General features: G+C 38.9%; 1 protein-coding gene across 5 annotated transcripts in view; it reads right to left on the bottom strand.

Moving 5' to 3' along the window:
• Positions 1 to 1,354: 1,354 nt before the first annotated feature.
• Positions 1,355 to 22,470, bottom strand: part of cln8 (CLN8 transmembrane ER and ERGIC protein) — a 33,769-nt gene continuing 12,653 nt past the window's right edge. For 3 of the 5 annotated variants that reach the window (XM_043679068.1, XM_043679085.1, XM_043679077.1), the window contains exons 2-4: positions 13,648 to 13,835; positions 5,244 to 6,008; positions 1,355 to 4,494 (exon numbers count right to left, since the gene is read on the bottom strand). In XM_043679068.1, coding sequence (XP_043535003.1) covers positions 4,183 to 4,494; positions 5,244 to 5,807 — 876 coding nt within the window. In that variant the 5' untranslated portion in view covers positions 5,808 to 6,008; positions 13,648 to 13,835 and the 3' untranslated portion in view covers positions 1,355 to 4,182. Of the gene's footprint in view, positions 4,495 to 5,243; positions 6,009 to 11,778; positions 11,819 to 13,647; positions 13,836 to 22,470 lie in introns of those variants that run through there. The other 2 variants (XM_043679093.1, XM_043679103.1) reach the window with 2 other exon arrangements.

The raw sequence follows: 22,470 nt of genomic DNA, 5'->3' as shown, positions 1-22,470 counted from the left end.
TCAACCCATCAATTATCTTACCAGCCACGTTTAAGATCCTAGGATGAAATCTGGAAATTTGCCAACCTACAGTCCCACCAATTTGCTCTGTATCATTTCCCTAGCGATTGTAATTTGGAGTTCCTCCCCTTCCATTTGTTGTTATTTGTGGGATATTATTTATATCCTGAACCATAAAGAACCATTCAAAACATCTGTTCAATTCATTCGTCCTCTCCTTGTTTTCTACTATTAGTTCTATTTTTTTTTGAAAAAGTAGAAATGATGGGTTCAACCCTTGGATTTTTTTCTCTCATTGGAACGTATGGGCATTCCGAAATATCCCCTTAAATGGCTGTATCTGCATCTCTATTGACCTCTCCCTCGATCTAATTTGGCAATTCGCTTTAGTTGGCTCTGCTTTTTTTTTTAAAATCTCAATTTCCCTCATTTAAGATCAAGGTACTAATTTTGGGCCCATTCCTCTTTCCCTCAAACTCAATGCAAATTTCAATTACACTATGATCATGGCAACCTTTGCTATAGAGTAATCCATTACTCTATTTTACAACAGAAAAACCATCTAGTGTAGCGTCCTCTCTGGTTGGCTCCAGAATGTGTTCTTTGAAGTAACTGTCCAGACCACATTCAATGTTCATCTTGGCTATCTTTCCTCTCTAACCACCTTTTCTAAATAAAAAAGGTAATCTATAATACAAGGACTACAAGCCTGTTAAGGAATCTCTTATAATCCAAGCCATGAATACCTAACATGCTTGTAAATCTGTGCTGTTTCTCTCAAGGTCAATATATCAAGACAGTGCCCAAAATAGTAGTCTATGTGCAAATGGGAAAGGATTAACACAACTATAAATGCCTTTTATAGTTATTTTTCATAACTGGCCCCAATGAATTTCATAATGACCTTATTCCAAATTGCAAGCCTACTTTAATTTCTAAGTCAAGATTAGAGTGGTGCTGGAAAAGCAGGTCAGGCAGCATCCGAGGAGCAGGGAAAAAAAAAAATTGACGGTTTGGGCATAAACCCTTCATCAGGAATGAGAAACCCTGATGAAGAGCTTGTGCCCAAACTGTCGATTTTCCTGCCACTCAGATGCTGTCTGACCTGCTGTGCTTTGCCAGAACCACACTAATCTTGACTCTAATCTCCAGCATCTGCAGTACCCATCTCCACCTATATTAAATTCAGCATCATTGGATCTGTTCATTAAGAATTTGATCATTTTACCCTATATTTAATTACATTATTTAACCTGACATCTGAATTTTCAAGTTCTTCACCCATGCTTTCATATAAACGTCACCAATTTTTTGAAAGACAAATTGATATACAAATGAACTGTGACCAGATAGGAATGATTGAGCTGCTTTATTTTTGTCAAGTTATCATAACGTTCAATGGTTATAGTCAATCACATTAATCCAAATTTTAATTCCTACTCTTAAATAAAATAAAGATACATCACAAGTAGCAAGTTGGATGAAGAAAACCACATTTTATGTTAGAACATGATCAGTTAACTCAGCCTTAAGCAACTATCTTCATCAAGTATACTTGCATCTTTTCTGTCTCACTCAGTGGCTCCCTCTGCCATTTACCTTTAGCCAAACTGGCCTACATATATTTCTTTCGAGCAGAGGAATTGAGAGAAGGCCATTTCCTCAAACATGTTCCCCATTCAGGGATTAATCAGAGGAAGATGTTAATTACACCAGCAACTGTCCTCTCAACAATGAATTGAACAGATTACAGAACCTCAGTCCTCACCATGCTATGAATGACTGCTGCAAACCATAGCCAAGTTATCAAAATGATCACCAAAAACAATATGCTGGAAAAACTCCGGTCTGGCATTAGATACCCCTCTATAGTCTTTGTTTTATCAAAATTATCAGCATCTTTGTTCTAACAATATGCTTATTTCTATTGCTAGCTATGGGTACATAGTACTAAAACCAACAACGTCAATACAACTTAGTCCCAAATCTTTTCCATGATAAAATAATCATAAGTCCAAAGCAGAAGTCTGTATACTTGAATAAACCACACCCAATACTGTCCATCAGTGTAGGCTCTGCCAGATACAAATTGGAATCAGTTTTTACAAATACAAAAGCTTAAAAAAATAATAATTTCTTTGACCTGGAGTTAAAAAATGTAAAAAACATTTACAATGAACAAAGATTACTTATTCAGACAGTAGCTTAAAACATCAAAGCTAAATAAGCAATTCATTATCACAAAACACTTCAGACCTCTAAAGTGCTGTAGATTACACACATTTTTGAAATATGAATAGCGATGTTTCTCTAAAGTAACTGATCTAACAGCATCAAATTAAAGAACTCAAAAGTTGTACTCTGTACAACTTGCAGAACACAAGATCCTGCATCTATTTTTTATTCTTTGAAGGTGAGCACTTGTTGCTCAAGCCCAACTGTCCTTATGTGAGCAGCCACATTTCTTGCACCACTACAGTCCATCTTTTCCAAATCAAAGCTTGCATAGGAGTCACAAGTCAAATTAAAGATCCAACAAAGCAATTAAGTTGTCTAAACATAGCCAAATTATTTAGAAACAGGCAAAACTGATATAGATTACATTGGAGAGATACAAGGATGTCATCTCGAAAATAAACATGTCAATGACTGCTAAACAAAATGTAGTTGAATCGCATTCCATTGTCAAACCTTGTAGGATTTTCCAGGCAGAAACAAAAATAGGTTTCATATGAATCAATGCAGCACAAGGACAATAATTTTCTTAAACATAAAAGGTAAACAGCGGTCTTAAATTGTTGGGATTCAATTTTAGACCAACTACTGCATTAATGCCAATTAAAAAAAGACAACCTTATCTCACATCCTTAACAACCATAGGCCACCCCACCATGCTTTCTCTCCAATCAAGTGTAGTCACTGCTATAACACAGGAAGTACAGTTGTTAGTTTGAACACAAAATGATCTCTCAAACAGCATTTGATAATGACTAGATAATCTGTTTGCTGTTGTTGTTTGAGGAATGCACTTGAAACAGGACACAATGGATAACTCAGCCCCTGTCTTCTGCAAAATAATGTCACAGGATCTAGAGGGAGCAGATGGAGTATCTGTTTAACATCTCATCTGAAAAATGGGACTTCAAACAGTGCAGCACTTCTTCAGTACCGCACTGAACGGTCAGCCTTGTGTTTTATGCTCACGTTCTGGAGTGAAACATGAACCCAGAGCATTCTGCAGAATCAGTGCTAACCAACTAAGCCACTGCTGGTAACAATGTAAAATTAGGTTTCATTGCTCCATAGGAGCATCTAGGCAATAAAATACTGAAATTCAAAAGCAAGACCAAGGATGTACATATTAGATAGATTGGCCATACTGAAATTGTCTGGAGTGTTCAGGGATATGCAGGCTAGTTGGATTAGCCATGGTAAATGTGGAGTTGTGGTGGGAAGCTGGGTCTGGGTGGGATACTCTTTGGAGGGTCAGTGTAGACTTGATAGGCCGAATGTCCTCCTTCTATGATGGAATTACAACACCCCATAGAATTATCACATTATTGCACCAAATTTTGGTTGATTCCATCCCTGTGAAGTTGGTACAAATACATAATTTGTGTAAATACATATGTCAAATTTTCTCATGTAGAAAAACAAACAGCAAGGAATCCAAAAAGGTTCACATGGAAACTAAAGTAACAATTTCGCACAAACTCTTTGGATTTATTCTGCCACTTTTGTTTAAGTTATGGAGATTTATTACTATTTTACAAATAGATTTTCTTTTAAAAAAAAACTGGATTTTCCTAAAGACTTAACTCACCTTGATACTACACTTCCATTGTAAACAAAATTCTCAAGAGGGAGATGTCAGGCAATTGCTCTAATTTCAGCAAGTAAATATTCATGCTGTTGCTTAAGCCAGTGTCTGAACTTTGTTAACCTAGACTCTTTTGTTCTGTACTCAATTTGAAAGACACTTACTGCATAATCTTGCTTGTACAAAAACATCTATCTACGATGAGATAATTAATACATACCATATTAGATGTCAGACTCTAAAGCCAAGAGCATGAATATTAACATCGCTGTGTAGACTTGTACATGTTAGCACATTAACAATACTATTTTGCACTTTTGCAGTTTAACTTTTGCAATCAAATTATAGCCTGATATTTCAAGTCACATTGTTTTCTTCAAAATCTTCATTTCACCATTCGCCCTCTTGCTGTTCTCCTTCGCAAAATTCCAGTCAACTGGGTTAAAAAGCTGCATTGTTTTCTTACGTGTCCAATGAGGATTGATTATAAAGGTCAGGAGAAAAAGTCCAGAAAAGAACAGCACTGCCTGTGGGACTGGTACATGAAGTTTGATCATTTCCAAATTCTGCCAGCACACCCACCATATGTGGTAGGTGAGGATCATACGACAGTGGAAGAGGTGGATCATGAGCCATTGGTTTAATTTCCAGAGGAGGATATGTGCAAATCCAGCCTAGAAATGGAACATTTTTAAAAATTAAAAAAGGAACAATAAATAAAAGCAATAAAAAGGTAAACTCAAAATCTGTCCTTGCCTCAACAGTTTTGTAATTTTTAGACACAGGTAAAAGCAGCACTGCTTTCCTTAGATTTAAATCCTGAAGACCAGCTAAATCAAATTTTCTTCCAACCAGAATTCTAAGGTGACAATTAATTGAAAGTCTCCTGTATTATGGAAACTGAAATGGACAGTCCTTCCTCCCTCTTTTCCCCCTCCCCCCAACTCTGTATTTGAGCAGTTATTTTCATATTGCTAATTCACACAAACTGCAAAGTTTTAAAAATATTGCCTAATTATAATATTAAATAGTACAACTTATGAAACAAAAGAACTGAAATCATGTTTTATGAGAATTACTTCTTTACCCTAAAATAATGACATTCCCTAAACACGCAACAAAACAGAAACATGTCTGCACTTCAGAAGCACCACAATGTTTCTGTTGGAACTGTTGACCAATTAGAAATTAGTTTTCAAGCATGCAATGAAGCCAAGATATACTAATATTTTAAATTCAATACAGATTTACCATAATTTTAATTTATGTGGAATTCATTAGTTTGTTATGAAGAATGATCCATCAAAAACACAAATGTCTTTATTTAAACATTAGAAACAGATACTAAATTCTAAAAAGGCTTAAAGGATCAGTTATTTTGTTCGCTTTACATGCACACTTTATATATAATTAATATTCTTACCTTCAATAAGATCCAAGAAATGCAAGTGAATGGAGTGCTCATCTCCAATAACAATATCATCATGGGCAAATAATGACCTATATTGTCCCATATCAAATTGGTGGCAAAACCAGAAATGGCAAAAAAGTGGTGGACAGCCAGTGCTACATCAAATGTTTTGAAAATTGCATTGGATCCATGAAGAGCTGCATTCTCCAACATAAAGAAGCCAATTGCTATTAAGATAGTAAACCAACACCAGTTCCGTTGACCCAAAATTTTGTCAGCATGCAATTCTGAATCTTTAAGGAGAGCCCAAAGACCAGCTACCAAGCTCTGAATTCCAAAAACACCACGAGTAACAGCAAGATTCCAGAAGACCTTCTCTTTTGCTGGCAGAGTACAGTAGGTAACAGACAATACAAGGCTTAATCCATGTGAAAGAATGAATACGGTGAAATAGAATAGAAAACCAGCAGCTATCAGAATGCAACGTACATTCCAAGAAGAATAATTCATGTCAAAAATGTTTCCTGACGTGTCGACCTTGTGGATGGAATTCATCTGGTCAACTGAAGTGATCATGTTTAATCGAAGTTTGTATTGTAATGAATTTAATCTTTGGTTAGATAACTCTGTAGTTAGAGTATGAATTACAAAGTTATATTTGTTCAAAAAAATTCAAGTAGCAAGAAAAAAAAAGTTTGTCTCCATATCCAAAGTATCTGGTGAAAGTTCCATCCGCGTTTATTGTTAACATCACGATGTTGAGCAATTAGAAGTCACCTAAAGGAAAAGCACGTGATTAACAAATCAAACGTCAACCAATTGCAGCATACTTTACAACTATTTCACAGGCTTGAGGTATGAAAATTAAAAATTTAATTTCCTTCTAATTTAATTCCTACCCCTTTCCCTCCCCTCAAACATAGTGGTTTGTGCTTAGTGACTGTAATGGTTAACAAACAAAAAAAAAAACGGCAGATACCAGCAATCAGAAACAAAAATAGAAATTGCTGGGGAGAAAGCTCAGCAAATCTGACAGCGTCTGTGGAGAGAAATCAAAGTTAATGTTTTGGGTCCAGTGACCCTTCTTGAGAATGGACTATAATGGTCAGTTTTCCAATACAAAGCCAGCCTTCATACTTAAGACAACTCAGTTGACTATTAGCAAATTATGTGGTATGTATACAGTCATAATACCAATCCTGATTCTGCCTTTACCTGAAATTGTTTTTCCAGCCAGAATGTCTGCACTGTAATTAGATGCAAGAATCTCAAGAAGTTTTCCTCTCCCAAACCCAGGGGTCAAATGTCACATCCAGTAGCCCCACCACTATTCTTACAGAAATTGCTCAGCAGAATAAAACCTGTACTTCATACGGAGGTTTTTCATGATCCACATTAAGATCCCATTTGACATTGGAGATATTCACTTATCCTCAGGTGTAGGTGATGGTTTTGGGGGGGGGGGCGATATTGACCTCCTCCACGGATTTATTTTTGTAATTTTTAACTTCTTTTGTTGGCGCTCTATCTATTCGGTATTTTTTGCCTTAAAGGAATTTATGTTTGTTTTGAAAGACAAGTACTGATTCTTTAAGTACTGGCCACTGCCTATCTATTGTGAAATCTTTTGATGAAATTTCCAATCCATCATAGCCAAATTCTTCCTCAAAACCTTAAAAAATGATCTGGTTTAGAGGTCAGACCTGTTTTCTGACTGAACTACATCTTTTTCAAATTTAATACAAAATTCTATCATACTATGGTCCCTATTCCCTAAAGATAATTTTACAGCAAAATCATTAATCTGCCATTTCTCTTTGCATTATGAGATCTAAACTAGCCTATGCCCTAATTGGTTCCTCAACATTTTTCTCAAGAAAACACTCGCAAACATATTCCAGAATTCTTCCTCTGAAGCATTATGCTCATTAGATTTACTCAGACTGTATGTAGATCAAAGTCACCTATGATTATTGCATTACCTTGCTACATGAACTTCTAATTTCCAGATTCATAACCTGAACTACACTATTGCTACTGTTTGGTGGCAACAGCAACTGCCCTTGCTGTTTCCCAACTCTGCCCAAACAGATTTTATATCCGGTTCTTCTACTCGTAGATCCTCTCACTAATAGAATGATGCCATCCTCTTAAGAGCACAACTTTACTTCCTTTTCCTTTTTGCCTATTCCTCCTAAACGTCAAACAGCCATTCATATTCAGTTCTCAGTCTTGGTCTTGATTTTATTCTATCTGAACTCCAATTTATGTTTCCAGACTTCTGAAAGACTGGTTAAAACCCTAATAGCACCAGAAAATCTACCTGCAATGATATTAGTTCCAGTCCTGCTACATGTAACCCATCTCCTTGTCTACATCCCATCTGGCACAGTACCAGTCCCAATGTCCCAGAAGTATAAAGCCCTTTCTACTGCACCATTTTTCCAGATATACGTTTATTTGCTCAATCTTCCTGCTTCTATACTCACTGGTACAAGGTGTTGGCAGCAATCTTATGACTACTACCTTACGGATTCTGCTTTTCAATCTCGTGCCTAAATTCTATTTTTAGGCACCCCACTGTTTGATTGCAGCCACTGTGAAGTGATTAAGTGAAGTAATCTGAACCAGTAACATCCCTTCACCCCCAGCATTCCAAATCACACTTGTCCCCCAACTACTGCATAAATGTTGCCCCCTCCACACTTCAGCTCTGATGAAGAATTATCTGGACCCAAAACATTAGCTTGCTTTCTCTCCAAAGAAGCTGCCTGACTCACTGATCTCCAGCATTTCTTTTGTTTTCAGACTCAGAACTGCTGCTTTACCTCCCTTGTCTTTCTAGATTGCTTAGCATACCCTCCCTGACTGCTCTTAACTTGCACTGTGACCAATTTGATGAATTACCCACTAAGTCCTCAGCTTTGCAGATGCACCAGTGACTCCAGGTGCTGCTCAAGCTGTTGTGACCATCTGATGAAGGAATAGCACTCGGAAAGCTAGTGCATCGAAATAAACCTGTTGGACTATAACCTGCTGTGAGATTTTTAACTTGATGTGGAGGAGCCAGTGTTGGACTGGGGTGTGTAAAATTAAGAATGCAGCAGAGGCAATAAATCTTTGATATGTCTGTCTCAGGGTCATTCCTCACATACTCCTCTAGCTGTTACCAACTACCTAGCTCAGTGTCACTTCTCACACACTTCTGTTATTGCTGATTGCCTGTCTCTGGGGTCCCTCTTTCCTGTTGCCCTCAGTCTTGCTGACTGCCTAATGCAGTGTTCTCCTCCCAGCCTTTACTCTTGTTTGCAGGATTTTGATGTTCTAAAAGTCAAGCTGCTTCTTGTGGGTGCAAAAAGAATAATAAGGATGCTTTAAGAGCTTTTGAATGTAATTAAAAGTTTTACTAACAATCCAACCAGTGTGTCCTAATATAAGTAGCAAACAATTCTGCATATTTTTTAAAGCAGCACCTTTTAGCAATTTAAAGGTAACAGGTTACTACTGGGTGGTGGTTAACATCATGATTAACAACTTTCTGAAAAACCAGAATTCAACTGTTCATACAAGTGCACCAGTTACCACCCAAACACAGCAATTTCTTTTTTTTAAAAAAAAACACAACATCCTGGTGATTATCTGGCTTATGCCAGGTTTCACACACAGAGGTGTGAATAAATTTGAGGGGCACCTGCAGGGCAAAAAAAAACAGCTCACGCAGTGGTTGGGGTAAAATTTTGGAACTTACATTCATCTCACTAATCACAAAACGGAAACTCTCCCATATCTTTAGTTACATGAATCTATTTGCAATCGGGATTTAATATATTCCTCCACTGAGTAATATCAAATTACATTTGCACAAGATGCAATTCTAGAGACAGGAACAAGCATTCTCAGACTTGTCACTATCTTCCCCTTAAATGGATTTCCTTTAATGATTTTATAGAACATAGAAAAGTACAGCACAGAACAGGCCCTTTGGCCCACGATGTTGTGCCGAGGTTTAATCCTAATGTGAAATACAGTAACTTAACCTACGCACACCTCAACGCACTGCTATCCATGTGCACGTCTAGCAGTCATTTAAAATGTCCCCAATGACACTGTTTCCACCACCACAGATGGCAACGCATTCCACACATTCACAACTCTGCGTAAAGAACCTACCTCCGACATCTCCTTTATACTTTCCTCCTAATATCTTCAAACTATGACTCCTCGTACCAATCAATCCTGCCCTGGGGAAAAGTCTCTGGCTATTGACTATCTATTCCACTCATTATTTTGTACCACCTCGAATAGGTCTCCTTTCTTCCTCCTTCTCTCCAGAGAGAAAAGTTCGAGCTTATTCAACCTTTCTTCATAAGGCAAGCCGTCCAGTCCAGGCAGCATCCTGGTAAACCTTCTTTGTACCCTCTCCAAAGCCTCTATCTTTCCTATAGCAGGGCAATCAGAACTGGACACAATATTCCAAGTAATTTTCAATCATCAGGGTAAAGGGGAAAAAAAATGTCTCCCTCACTTTGTTCAACTGGCTTTAATTCTAAGTGGCAAGTACAATGTTGAGTGGCGTGCAAGTGCTATGAGGGCTACATATGCAAACCTTTTTTGTTAATTCAAGATATCTGGAGATCATCTGACATTTATTATCCATCCCCAGTTGCCCAAAGGGTAGATAAGATTCAACTACATTGCTTGGGTTTGGAGTCACATGTAGGCCAGACCAGATAAGATAGCAATTTCCTTCCCTACAGGACATTAGTGAACCAGATAGGTTTTTCCTACAATCAACAACAGATTCATGGTCGTCATTACACTCCAAATTCTAGATTTCTATTGAATTCAAATTCCATGATATAACCCTAGTCCCCAGAACATTACCTGGGTCTCTGGATTAACAGTCCAGTAATAATACCACTCGGTCATCACCATCCCAAAGAAGCAAGGGGAAGCCAAGGCTCTGTATTAATTTGGATCAGTTGCTATGATAAGCCATACACAAATATCAGATGCACACAAATGGCCCAGTGGCCCCGGGTGTATGACACTCAGGACAATCTTTGGGAACAGCACTGAAACTTTAAAGCAGACTTCAAAAGAACTGAATTTTAACCACAGAAGTAGAGATCAAGCTTCCTTTTGTGGGAAAAAAAATCTAAATGAAGAATTGAGAAGAATTGATACGTGGTTAAGAGCTCCATAGACTCAAAGTAGAAATTTCATTTTCTTGGTGAATGGTTTATGTTGGCAAATAGTTCTTCCCATCTGCTAAACATTAATAGCTTGCAATATTTTACTTATACAATATTTTAATAATCTAGGTAAACATAATTGGCATAGGTAAAAACTGACTGCAGATGCTGGAAACCAGATTCTGGAGTAGAGTGGTGCTGGAAAAGCACAGCAGTTCAGGTAGCATCCAAGGAGCAGCAAAGTCAACGTTTCGGGCAAAAGCCTATTCCTGATGAAGGGTTTTTGCCCGAAACGTCGATTTTACTGCTCCTCGGATGCTGCCTGAACTGCTGTGCTTTTCCAGCACCACTCTACTCCAGAAACAACTGGCATGCAAAGGTATATTAGCCAATACTGAATGGTTGCAATATTTAAATGGCACCAGTAGATGGCGCAAACAAACTGCATATAATAGAGTTCGATTGACAGGGTGACCGCCATATCCATGGTTCTGGTTACTGCTGTTTCAGTTGCCTGCAGTTTACCATTACTCAAACATATTACCGGGAGCATTCCAGAACCAGGAACCAGAGGGCTGCCAGGGAGGCAAATTTCCCATTTAAATAAATGGGTTTGCTCCTATCTGCGACAGGTCTTGGAACTTATCCCCTGCAGGTATGGCAGTGGGGGGAACTACTATACTTTAAAAAATGCAGGCCCCTGAACACAGTACTGCAGAATTTCACAATCCTTGATTCACTAGTGATGCTGTGTTTAGGGTGGGTCAGGGCGAGTGGCAGAGATTGGATCCAACAGCAGGTGAGGGAGGGTGGATGTTGGAACTTGGAGGGGGCTCAGGTCTGGCGAGGGGAGAATTTCAGAGAATTCCAAGTGCATTGGAATTGTAGAATGCACAATTTAATTTACTAGGCTATTCCTTTGGATTGTGCCATGATGTGGATTCTGCAGGGTCCCTACAGGTAAATTTCTGTAACAGAAATAGTTTACCATTAATTCATTCACAGGATGTGGGTGTTGATAACTAAAATCAACATTTATTGCCAGTCTTTAATTGTCCTTACAGCGTGATGGTGAGCCATTACACTGCCATCTCTGAAAGCACACTCCCGATGCCTTGAAGTAGGATGTTTTTTATATTCCATGTGCATTTATTAGGCTGTCAGGTGATATAGAGTCAGTCATACAGCACAGAAATTAGACACTTCTGTTCAAGCATCCCAAAGACTCCATTAATATCTACACCATAATCCCAAGATAAACCAGTCCCACCTGCCTGCACTTGGCCCATATACATTCAAACATTTCTTATTCATGTACATATCCAAATACCTTTTAAACATTGCAACTGTACCTATATGCACTGCTTCCTCTGGAAGTTCATTTCACACACAGACCACGAAAAGAAAACACCCCTCATCTCTTTGTAAATCTTACACGCTCACCTTAAAAAGGTCACCCATCTTGAATCCCCCACCATAGAGAAAATACACCTTCCATTTACCTTATTTATACCCCACATGATTATATAAACCTCTATACGGTTGCCTCTCCACCTCTTACACTCCTCTGAAAAGAGTCCCAGCTTATCCAGCCTCCCCTTATAACTCAACCTCCATTCCCAGGAGCATCTTGATAAATCTTTTCTGAACTCTCTCCAGCTTAATAATATCCTTCCTAGAAACAGGGCGACCAGAACTGGGCAAGGTAATCCAGGAGAGGACTCACCAATGTCTTGTACAACCTCAACATGGTTTCCAAGTCCTATACTCAAAAGGTCTAAACACTGAAGGCAAGTGTGCTGAAAGACTTTTGTCCACCAGATGCAAACTTCAATTACGTACCTGAATCCCTACATCTCTCTATTCTACATTACCACCCAAGGCACTACTTTTATTTGTACAAGTCCTGCCCTTGTTTATGTTGCCAGAATGCAATATCTCACATTTATCCAAATTAAAGTCCATCTGCCAGTCCTTAGCCCATACCTTCACTGTCCACGATACCGAAAATGTTAGTGTCAGCAGCCATTTTAGACCAAGATTACAATGAGGTCTGAAGTCAAGTGGTCCTGACATAACCTAAACTGAATATCAACAGGGGAAGCAGCAGTAATGCCACTGGATTTGATTAGATTCCCTACAGCATGGAAACAGGCCTTTCTGCCCAACAGATCCACACCGACCAAAGAGTAACCTACCCAGACTCATTCCCTACATTTTACCTCTGACTAATGCACCTAACACTATGGGCAATTTATCATGGCCAATTCACCTGAGACAGCAGTGTTAACCACTGAGCCACCGTACCCCTGGACTAGTAATCCAGAGACTCAGGTCTCTGTTCTGGGGAAACCGGTTTAAATGCCATCATGGCAAATTCAAATGCAACCACCTAACCATGGTAAAGTATTGTAAAAATCTGTCTAACTTGTTTTAGAGAATCAAAGGTTGTTTTTGCCTATTGTGACCTACATTCTCTTTGGGTATCGAGATATGTTGTTCTTACTGGTTATCAACTACACGTGACTCCAGACTCAGAGCAACATGACTCAACTGCCACCTGAAATGGTTCTCGCAAGCCATTCAGATCAAGGGGCAATTTAAAATGGGAAATAAACATGAGCCCAGACAGTGACACCCATATCCCATGAACGAGTGAAAAAGAAAAGCAGGCAGGTTATTGGTGAGCAAGGGTGTTTTATAACTTTGTCAACTATACCTTTCACTTTGCTGATGATGCAATAATTAGCCTGTTTTTCAGTCAGGACATGCCTGGACTATTTTTCACATTGTTGGGTAAACAGCACTGTAGCTGGAACAACTTGATCAAGTTTGTGCTAGTTTTGAAATAGGACTTCAGTGTTACCACTATCAGGATCCATAGCTTTTACTGTCTCCAACAACTTTAGTTATTTCTTGATATCTCAGGTGAGTCAAATTAACTTAGAACTATAAGCTTGGATGCTGGTGCCTCACTAGGAGGCCAAGATGGATCATCCACCTGATATTGCTGACTGAAGATTGGTGAAAAAGCTTCAGCCACACATTTAAAATCATAATTTTGTAATTATTTTCTGGCTTGGGGAGGGGTGTTCAACTGCCTCATCCTCCCATTCAATGAGACTGGCTATAGCAAGACTTTGTTAAATCCATTGGAATAGCTGGCCATTATAGAATATTTATGCCGTTGTGCATACACAATACATTTGCTGAAGCTTTACCAGTTTGGCATGCCTTTTGTGTGCTGCAGGTGGCTCAAGTTGGTTTTGTTTGCTGGGAGCTGATTTGTCCACATGTCAACCAGGAGTTTCATTAAATGTTAGCCAATAGGTGTGTTAACGTACCTATTCGCTGATGGGCTCGACCTTAAGCCTCTTGGTTCGTCCCGGAGATTGTACTCTGTGTTAGTCTGGAATATAAAACTCTTACAGACAGTTTAATTTAAATTACATTTATATTACACTATAACATCGATACTTACAAGTCAGCTTGAGCTAAGGTTCTAAAACCTTGAGCAGAGTAGCAGCACCAACTCTTACCCCCAAGAGCTCACTCAGGCTACTCTTATTGCTGCAAACAAGCTGTGTTTATACAGACTTAAAAATTACAAAAATGCCACATATCCTTAATCAGATGAACAGCCATAAAATGGCAAAAGTTTGCCGAGGAAGAGAAACTCTGACAGGTCTGTGTACGCTTGATTAATTAAGCATGAACATCAAAGTGGGAAGTTAAAAAACACAACACAAGGTTATAGCCCAACAGGTTTAATTGGAAGCATACTAGCTTTCAAAGCGCTGCTCCTTCATCAGGCGATAGTGGAGGAGCGACGCTCCGAAAGCTCGTGTGCTTCCAATTAATCCAGTTGGACTATAACCTTGTGTTGTGCGACTTTTAAACTTTGTACACCCCAGTCCAACACCGGCATCTCCAAATCAAAGTGGGAAACCTTGATCCAGACAGGCCCAAATGGCCAATTGCTTCCCTTCTAAACGAGGGACTAGTCTAAACTATGTGGAAAGGTCATGAGGTAACCTTGCTCAGCTAACATGTCAAGTATCATTGTCCTACAAAATGGCTTCTCTTTTTAAGAAAACCCTAGATTCCCAGAATGCAAATTAAATTTAAAACATTCCTGGATCTCAAGCTCCAGGGAACAATACAAACGTTCAATCCATGAAAAGACAGTATTCACTCAAATCAGACCACAAAGAGTTAATCTTTCCATTAGCATCTGTCCTGTCTGTTTCCCTTGAACCCTTCAGTCAGTGAATGTAATTTACAGAAGAATGTTTTCTCTCACATGAACATCTTCCAACTTCCTTACTATGCCAGTTTTAGCCTTCGTGTTTTCCTAGCTTGTAAAGGGTAATGAGACATTCACTGTCCAGAACAGTCAAGATGAGGGAGCTGAGCTTCATAAATTCAATTCTGCTCAGTGTGGTATACATGAAAAGCGTATCAGGATTGTTCTATTACATGCATATTCTACTCCGCTTTTCTTTTCTATTGAGTATGAGTTTTGTTAAGCGTCTTCGATGTAACCAGAATTTTAAGTTATCAGACATCCTACTGTGAAATATGCGTAATCATCCAGCCCCCAGTTTGAAAAGGAAGTACTGCCATACATTCCACAAGTGAATAAATGCCATCACCTTATTTACACTGATCCATTGACACTAAGAACAGAAGTCCCCAAATTCTTCTGAACAAATGCCATCTCCCCCACCATGGTCAAGCGGTTTCCTGCATTTCCTTAGCAGATGTGTAACATCTAAGGCTACAAGCTTTCTCAGGTATACAGGATTCCAAGAGATAATGTAAAGGTAAACACCGATTCTGCATAAAACCTGCCAGGTTTCAGAAGGTTTAAAGAGTAAACTTAACTTCATTTTCTTTAAAATCAGAAGCAGAAAGTCAACTTGTATAAACCACTGCAGGAGCATACTTTCTGATGTTTTGACCCTATGATGTAAATTATAATATATATACATAAACATTTCAAGTTTGGGTACCTGGTTTTGAGTTAGTAACCTGTGGATTTTGTGCACCAGAACTTAAAAGTATTTTTGTAGCCAATGTGATTTCTTTTAAAACAGTTTTTGAAGCACATGAATGCATTTTTGCGCACCACTAATGGAATTTTTATTTAGCTTTCTTTTTCAACCCAGGTAAATAAGGGGACCTTAAGGTTTTTCCAAGACTTCTGGCACTTGTTTTCATAGCTTAAATGAAATACCCATAGGTTAGAGTGGAAGACTTTGGTTTCAGTTTTATTTTGTTTCGAGCAATCCTATGAAATCCTTAGAACAGGATGGTTGTACAGACTCATGCTCCTGAGAAGGGAAGGAACTAGGTTACCTTAGAGTAATGAGTTAGTGTTAGTCTCAGACCAAAAAAGTGTTGAGATAAATCCCTGAAGAGGCTACTTTAAGTTGAGTGCATTTAAGCTCAAGTGTACAACAGCCTCTTCTTAGACCTATCTGCAGCTCTAGACTAAAAGTTGAAGTTACAAGTGACTTAAATCTACCAAAGGTGTAAGATAATATTTTGAATGATGTTCTTGATTCTGTATCAGGGTGCATTTTAAGTATTAACCAAAAATTGTTTATATTTTCAATTTATAAAAGGAGTATTTTGAGATTAATGGAAATATACTTTTATGTAAGAATTTAGGTTTAAGAACTGAATTTATTTTACAAGATGATATTTTGGTTTATTCTGTGTTATAATAATTTGTTAGCAAACTTCAGATTTTTTGTAATAGCAATGTCTACTGCATTGTATGTTTATGCTTCAGCAAATGAACAGTTCATTAAAACCAAAACAGATCAAAATGTGGTCTGTCAAACCAGGCTTCTGAGAACTGACATGCTTGTAATATCAGCTGCAGTCATAACAAATCCACCTTATCTCCATTTCAAATGCTTTTTAAGCAGCAGTTATTGAACATCATTTATCTTGATATCTGGGCAAATTCTGTATTGTACAAAATATTAGTTTTCATATCCACATGATAAAGGCAGAGACTCCGTTCCCCTTTACCCTCTAGTTTTAATGCTTCACAGGTTCAGATCATAAGTGTAATTTCAAAATATCACAAAAGACATTCTCAAGATTACGATTTGAAAAGAGCCAATGTGAAAAAGATCTTTTCTTGAGAACATTTATTACTCGAGCGAGTTCTATTACTAGAACTTGGAAAAGTACTTTGAAATGTCTAACCATGTGTCCTAGTAACCTCAGGAAAAGCTTTGGCCTTGTTAGGATACTCAGTTCCCTGGAAAATGTCAGGAGATTTTTTTTTTGGAAATGCTGTGGTAAAACTAGATGCCTGAAAAATATATTCTATTAAATCTCAAATATACTCTTGTATTTTCCCCAAGTAGTTTTTGTATAGCTTCATGCTAACTAAAGTTGCCATTCCAACTAAGAGCAATAATCCTTAGGCAGCTGATTTACAAATACACCTTCCAACTTACATCTACCTGCCGCTAACTTACATTCTGCAAAGGCAGTTTCCTACACTACCACATTTCTTCAAGCTCTGCCAAACAATGGTTGCTGGCATCCTGGTGATGAATTCCTATAGGCAATGCTAACTCCTGACCAATCCAGCTGGCATTTCTTTTTACTTATGCAAGAGCATGTACAGCACCAAATAGGAGTAGGCATTTCAAGGTGACCAGGCAGGCATTAACATCACATTGTGACAAACTGGGGAAGCCTCTTACATAATATCCTCTGGAAAGAAACACCTCTATAATGCAATTTATGCCACAACAATTACTCTGCCTTAGATGTGAAGATACAAATATGTATGGGCAGACAAACTGCCTCTCAGCTATCCTGCCCATCATCATGCAGCAGAGTCTTTGAAGATCCCGACTGGTGAATCTTCTGATACCAACTAAACAGCTCACATTGAAGAAAATGGTCATATTTTCAAAGTCCCCAAAATACTAGCTTGGAATCTCCGTAGGCTTTTAACTCTGATATCATCTGCACATCAGCTCACGATCTCTTTCCTGCCAGGTGTCCATGGTTGTAATGAAGTCTTGGCGATCAGCATGTTGCTGGGCTCAAAAGAGCATGGTGCCCTTCGCCACCCACTTTTACACAGGTCGGTGAAGCCAACATTTTCTTGAAACAGGAACTTAATTCCAACCCCAGCCGTAGGGCTCACAAACAAGAATATGGCACAGATTTCCAGACATTGTGACCTCTACCACCCAAAACTGAGGTACACTAGAGATCAAAATTAGTCTCTGAAGTTCAGGGAAACTGAGTATTCAGTTTGTAGATACTGTATCTACCTGTAGGTACTTGTCTATTTGCACTGAATTAAGTCTAGGTCTGCTAGGTCTCTCCCCTAATACATTGGCCTGAATTTTGTCATAAATTTAATAACTCAGTTTGATTAAAGACCACATTAGATAGAAATGTCAGGTGACAATGCTGAAACTGCAGAATTTGAAATCTGATTTTCTCTTCAGGCTGGGGCTGTTTTCCCTGGAACAGAGGCTGAGGGGTGACCTTATAGAGGTTAACAAAATTATGAGGGGCATGGAGAGGGTAAATAGGCAAAGTCTTTTCTCTGGGGTCAGGGAGTCCAGAATGAGAGGGCATAAGTCTAGGGCAAGAGGGGAAAGATATAAGAGAACTATGGGGCAACTTTTTCCACACAGAGTGGTATATGTATGGAATGAGCTGCCAGAGGAAGTGGAGGAGGCTGGTACAATTGCAACATTTAAGCGGCATTTGGATAGGGATATGAATAGGAAGGGTTTGGAGGGATATGGGCCAGGTGTTGGCAAGTGGGACTAGATTGGGTTGGGACATGTGGTCGGCATGGACGGGTTGGACCGAAGGGTCTGTTTCCATGCTCTACATCTCTAATGACGATGTTGATACATAAACATCTAATCAAGAGATTCAGCTCCAAAATACATGATGCCCAAGAATTCCTACTCACTAGATACTCACTAAACAGAAATAGGTCAGGTTTATGTCAAGTACAAGAGAATTTCTGAACAGCTTATTACGATATATTTACTACCAATCTCGGACACTGAACATTTGCTTCTTAAAAAGCTCACTAGTTAAACTCAAACTTATTTTTTTAAAACACAAGCAGAGACCAAAGGAGATATCCAACACTCCTAATTGTTCTTCGCAACAAAGGGTTCAGTCACCTTGACAATTACACTGCCAAGTGGCACTGTTGGTGGGAAAACCAACCAAAGAACTCTGGTTAAGACAGCTTAAAGAGGGAATCTTGTAACAGGCTAGTGAGTTAGATGCAGAGAAGGAGGAGGTTTCATTAGACACCATACTGCTGAGAAGGTGGTGTAGTTGGTCATCAGGAAGATGTCTCAGGAGCCATGTGATAGCACCTTGCAGGAGAAGTCATGGGATGCTAGAAAAGAATTCAGGCTAAAATGAAGCATTGGGAGTCAACTGTACAGTGCAGGAGAGAGTAGGGGAGAAGCAAATACTATGACAGCTTTTGCTTGATGCAACTGACAAAACTGAAGTGGAGATGAACCCGGATTGGTGCCAGAAGAGGGAAGTTAGCATTTACTTAAGGGCTACAATTGTGCCCATAAGTGCCAGAGTATTTCATTGTAAATCCACTGGAATATTGTCTCAGTTGAAGAGATTAAACCACCAGAATGCAAGTAGGCAATGAGACTGTCCAAGACAGTAACTTAAGGGAGTTCCAAAGCTAGGTCTTCAAAACAAAAAAAAAAAAGAGGTGAAAACCCTTGTGAAGGAGGCAAAGTATTATGTGGATATGGTGCCCCAGTGTCACTCCTGCCTGGGCAAGTTGCGGGGATATCCCTGGGACCTACTCTGATGGGATCTGGTATTTTATGGGAAGTTCAACCACAGCTCAACTATTCACCCATATTTACCTCATGTCATTTTGGATGTTAAGTTGCATATTTATTGCATGTTGTTTTACTTTTCTAACTTTGTAGAGTTAAGTTCAGAATTATGGAATCTTACAGCCATTGAATCATACAGGTCTACAGCACAGAAAAAAGGCCCTTTGGCCCAATACTTCTGTGCCAGTCAAGAACAAGTACCTAAATTATACAGCTCCCACTTTCTAGCATTTAATCCACGTCCTTGGATGCCTTGGCATTGCAAATGCACATAATGAAAATCTTGAGTTTTTTATCACCTTAATAAAACTTGTCTACTTATCTACTTCAAAAGAAAAAAGTTGCCAGTTCCTAACACGATAGTATAATTTCCCTTCTTACCCAAGATCACAACACTAAAGATCTTAAATCCTGTAGAAGATTTAAAATTTATTAATTTAGATCACTTCCTACCTTCATTACGCAACAAGACAGTGAACTTAGCTGTTCTACATTACACTTAAGGAATAAGGTGTGTGTGTCTCAACCACTTATCTGATTAGCTTTCTTCTTAACCAATGCTTGTCCTGTTCATTTAGATCCCCTCCACAACGCTTCAGCTTGTTAGTACTGCAAATTGCATTGTATATGCAAACAAACATTCTGTTGAATATTATTACAACAAACAGCATTCACAACTCACCACATAATCTGGGTCTTCAATCAACGAATGATACCTCGTTTAGACTAGTGTACATTTGGCTTTGAGCTAGATAATTGATCTAGGCATCACTTGGACTTTTTTTTAAACCCAAAATTGCCAAAATAATTGGTCTTCAGGTGAAAGTAACCATTAATATTTAATATACCATCTTTATGCAGACATTCTTTACAACCTGTAGTGTAACAGTTTAAACTGGTCTTTCCTCATTTATTCCATCTGGTTTCTCTTCCTCTACAAAAGCTACCCATACAAAACAGCAGTCAATACAAATATAGAAACTTCAGTGAACCACAAGAGTGAACTGTATGTGGTGTCACCTCACTGGGATTATACTGTAAGCACCCCCCCCCCCAGTAGTTAGCAGGAAATTGAGAAGCAAACTTGTAAGGGAATCTCACATCTGTAAAGAATAGGGTGGGGGAAATATAATTTTCCAAACAGACTGGGACTGCCACAAGGTCTTGGATGGCAAGGAATTTGTTAAGTATGTAGAAGATAACTTTCATATTCAGTATATGAATATTCCAGAATGTGCAAAACTTGGGAAATAAGGCAGGGCAAGTGACTGAGGTGTCAGTGGGGGAGCACTTTGAGGCCAGTGATCATAATTCTTTTAGTTTTAAAATAGTTATGGAAAAGGATAGACCTTGTTTAAAAGTTCTAAACTGGAGTAAGGCCAATTTTGATGGTATTCGGCAAGAACTTTCAAAAGCTGATTGGGACAGCCTATCTGCAGGTAAAGGGACAGAAGGAAAGTGGGAAGCCTTCAAAAAAAAAACAAAAAAAAAAAATCATAAGAGTCCGGAGGCTCTATGTTGCTATTAATGTGAAAGGCAAAGGTGGTAGATATTAGGAATGTTGGATGACTAGAGATACTAGGTCAAGAAATAGGGAGGCATAGACGTATAGATAGTTGGGATCAAGTGAATCCCTCAGGGAGTACAAGGGCAGTAGGAATATACTTGAATGAAATCAAAAGGGCAAAAAGGGGGCATGAAATAGCTTTGGCAAATAGGGTTAAGGAGAATCAAAGAGATTCTACAAATACACAAAAGGCAAAAAAGTAACTAGGGAGAGAACAAGGCCCCTTAAAGATATCAAAGTATTCGATGAGTGGAACCACAGAAGATGGGTGAGATACTAAACAAGTATTCATGTCAGAATTTACTATGGAGAAGGAAATGGAAGCGAGAGAACTTGGTGCAATAAGTGGTTATCTTGAAAAGTATCATATTACAGAGCAGGAGCTGCTGAGTAAACCAAAATATTTAAAGATGGATAAATCCTTGGCACCTGACCAGATGTATCGCAGAACTTGTGGGAAGCGATTGCTGGGCGCCTTGCAGAGATATTTGTATCATCAATATGCACCTTTCAGTCTTCCAGCAGCTCACCCATAGCTAATGTGATGCCTTTATTTAAGAAAGGTGGTTAAGAAAAGCCAGGGAACTACAGACTGGTGAGCCTGCAGTCAGTGGTGGGCAGGTTATTGGAGATTGAGGGACAGGATTTACATGTATTCGGAAAGGCAAGTACTGATTAGGGACAGTCAACATGGCTTTGGGCATGGGAAATCATGTCTCAGTCACTTGAGTGAGTTATCTGAAGAAGTGCCAAAGAAGACTGATGAGGGCAGAGCATTGGACATTGTCTATATGGACTTCAGCAAGGCTTTCAACAAGGTCCTGCGTGGTAGATTGGTTAGTAAGGAAGAGATTTGGATGAAAATTTGCTTGAAGGCAGGAGACAGAAGGTGATGATGGAGGATTACTTTCCAGACTTGGAGGCCTGTTACCAGCAGTGTGTTGCAAGGATCAATGCTTTTGTCATTTATGTAAATGGTGTGGATTTGAATATAGGAAGAATGGCTCATAAGTTTATAGATGACAAAATTAGTAGTGTAGTGGATGGTGAAGAAACTTCTCAGAATGCAACAGTACCTTGATCAGATGGGCTGCTGAGTGGCAGATGGAATGTAACCTACATTAATGAGGTGTTGCATTTTGGTAGAGCGAACCTGGGGAGGTCTTATACAGTTAATGGATTGCTGCCAACCAAAGAATCCTAGGGTTGCAGGTTCACAGTTCCATGCAAGTGGAGTCATAGGCAGAATGGTGAAGGCAGCATTTGGTATGTTTATTGGTCAGTGCATCGAGTATAGGAGTTGGTATGTCATATTGCGGCTGTACAAGACATTGGTTAGGCCACTTTTGAAACAGTGCATTCAAATCTTGTCGCCCTGCTATAGGAATGATGTTGCTAAATTTGGAGAACAGAAAAGATTTAAGTATTTTGCTGGAATTGAAGGGTTTGTGTTATAAAGAGGCTGAATATGCTGTGGTTGTTTTCCCTAAATCGTCCAAGATTGAGAAGTGACCTTATGAAGGTTGATGAAATCATGAGGGGCACAGATAGGTCGAATTATCAAAGTCTCTTTCTCAGAGTAGGGA

The sequence above is a fragment of the Chiloscyllium plagiosum genome, chromosome 3 (genome assembly GCF_004010195.1).
Source record: "Chiloscyllium plagiosum isolate BGI_BamShark_2017 chromosome 3, ASM401019v2, whole genome shotgun sequence".
NCBI lineage: Eukaryota > Metazoa > Chordata > Chondrichthyes > Orectolobiformes > Hemiscylliidae > Chiloscyllium > Chiloscyllium plagiosum.
This window is presented reverse-complemented; position numbering and strand designations above follow the sequence as displayed.